Genomic DNA, 1788 nt, shown 5'->3' on the forward strand with positions numbered 1-1788 from the left:
TCTCAAAAAAAAAAAAAAAAAAAAAAAAAGAGATAGGGTCTTCTCTGATGCCCAGGCTAGAGTACACTGGTATGATCACAGCTCACTGTAACTTCTAACTCCTGGGCTCAAGCTATCCTTTTGCGTGAGGTTCCCAAGTTAGCTGGGACTACAAGTGGCCACCATGCTCAGTGACAGATATTTTTTCTTCACAGATCCCCCCTGGGATTCAGACAGATCAGAGGATTCGGATAAGTGGGAAAGGCATCCCCCGGATTAATAGCTATGGCTATGGAGACCACTACATCCACATCAAAATAAGAGTTCCAAAGTAAGTGCCTAGTTAGGCTGTGGCCAGGTCTGCTAGAGGGCAGTTTACTCTCTTCCAAGCAGGAGTTGACTGAACCTCTTACCTGCCAGCCCTGTGCCAAGCACCCCAGGTCCATGGTTCAGTGTCAGGCCAGCCTGACTGGGCTACATACTCTGCCCTATAAGCCCTGGGCTTCTGTAGGTCTCTTCTCCCTTTGAGTCAACTATGTTTTGCCCAAGTTTGCCATCTGTAAAGTAACAGAAAAGGTGACCTCATGGAGTTGTTGGGAGAGTTAAATAATTAAGACATAAGAAATACTTAACTGTTGCCACTACTATTGATTTTATCACTAATATTATACTGCTATTGGGCATTTCAGAGTGTATGTGACCAGGACAAGGGTCTGGGCAGAATGCTGTGGGTACCTGGGGTGGGATGAGCTCAGCTCCCTTGGGAGGCCAGGTTCCAGCCCTGGTCCTTTTCATTGGATTCATTTCTTAACTGTTTCACACACATGCTGTGCTAATTATGTTTTCCTCCAATAAAGTGTACTCTGCACAGCTATAGAAACAGCTATTTAAACAACATAGGGTATTTTAGGAGCTTTTCTCTTCAGAAGCTTTTCTCCTCAGATCTCATGCCTGGCTCACTGGCTCAGTGCACATCCCTGCCTGGGTCAGGGTCCCACCTTCAACACACACTGAGGGCACTGGCTGCATATATGTGTCCTTCAGAGAACTGCCCAGAGGAGGCACTCAGACACTGTCTGTACTTGACCCACAGGAGGCTAACAAGCCGACAGCAGAGCCTGATTCTGAGCTATGCTGAGGATGAGACGGACGTGGAGGGGACAGTGAATGGCGTCACCCTCACCAGCTCTGGTAAGGGGTCTGGAGGCTACACAGTGACACATGGAGTCCTATGAGTCCCTTGGTGGGTGGATAATTCTGAGCAGCATCTTAGGGTTTCCACTTGGGCTCTTCCTGAAGCTTCCAAAAAGTATAGTTGAAAGAGGGGCGCTGTGGACAGCAACAGTGGGAGTGAGCCACAGCCCTCAGTGAAAGCTTCTCTTCTTTTCTCTATGTGCGCTCATGTGCTGAGATAAGAGTGCAGGGCACTCTGCCAGGTAACCGTGTGCCTCAGCTTGTGTTCTGAGTTCTATTCTGGTTCTGCTACTTGCCTTGTGACCTTGGGCATGTCCCTTGGTGACAGCTCCTGTGGAAGCTTAAGGAGAAGATGGATTGGAGAGATCTGTGCATTCCTGACCCAAAATGCTTCTCAAGGATTTCAGAATGTCTTAAAGCAACAGTAACCACATCAATAAAAATTACTGCCAGGACCAGTGCTCACGTCTTTAATCCTAGACTCTGAGAGGCCAAGGCACGTGGATTACTTGAGCTCAGGAGTTAGAGACCAACCTGAGCAAGGGCAAGACCCTATCACTATTAAAAATAGAACTAGCAGCTTGGTGCCTATTGCTGAAGTGGCTAAGGCGCCAG

General features: G+C 47.9%; 1 protein-coding gene across 2 annotated transcripts in view; it reads left to right on the forward strand.

Moving 5' to 3' along the window:
* DNAJA3 (DnaJ heat shock protein family (Hsp40) member A3) overlaps positions 1-1788 on the forward strand; it is a 35774-nt gene that overhangs the window by 29656 nt on the left and 4330 nt on the right. For both annotated transcript variants that reach the window (XM_003790941.3, XM_012805806.2), the window contains exons 8-9: positions 195-310; positions 1073-1170. In XM_003790941.3, coding sequence (XP_003790989.1) covers positions 195-310; positions 1073-1170 — 214 coding nt within the window. The remainder of the gene's footprint in view (positions 1-194; positions 311-1072; positions 1171-1788) is intronic.

This window comes from Otolemur garnettii, unplaced genomic scaffold, assembly GCF_000181295.1.
Source record: "Otolemur garnettii isolate 467f Iridium unplaced genomic scaffold, OtoGar3 scaffold00044, whole genome shotgun sequence".
Taxonomy (NCBI): Eukaryota; Metazoa; Chordata; class Mammalia; order Primates; family Galagidae; genus Otolemur; species Otolemur garnettii.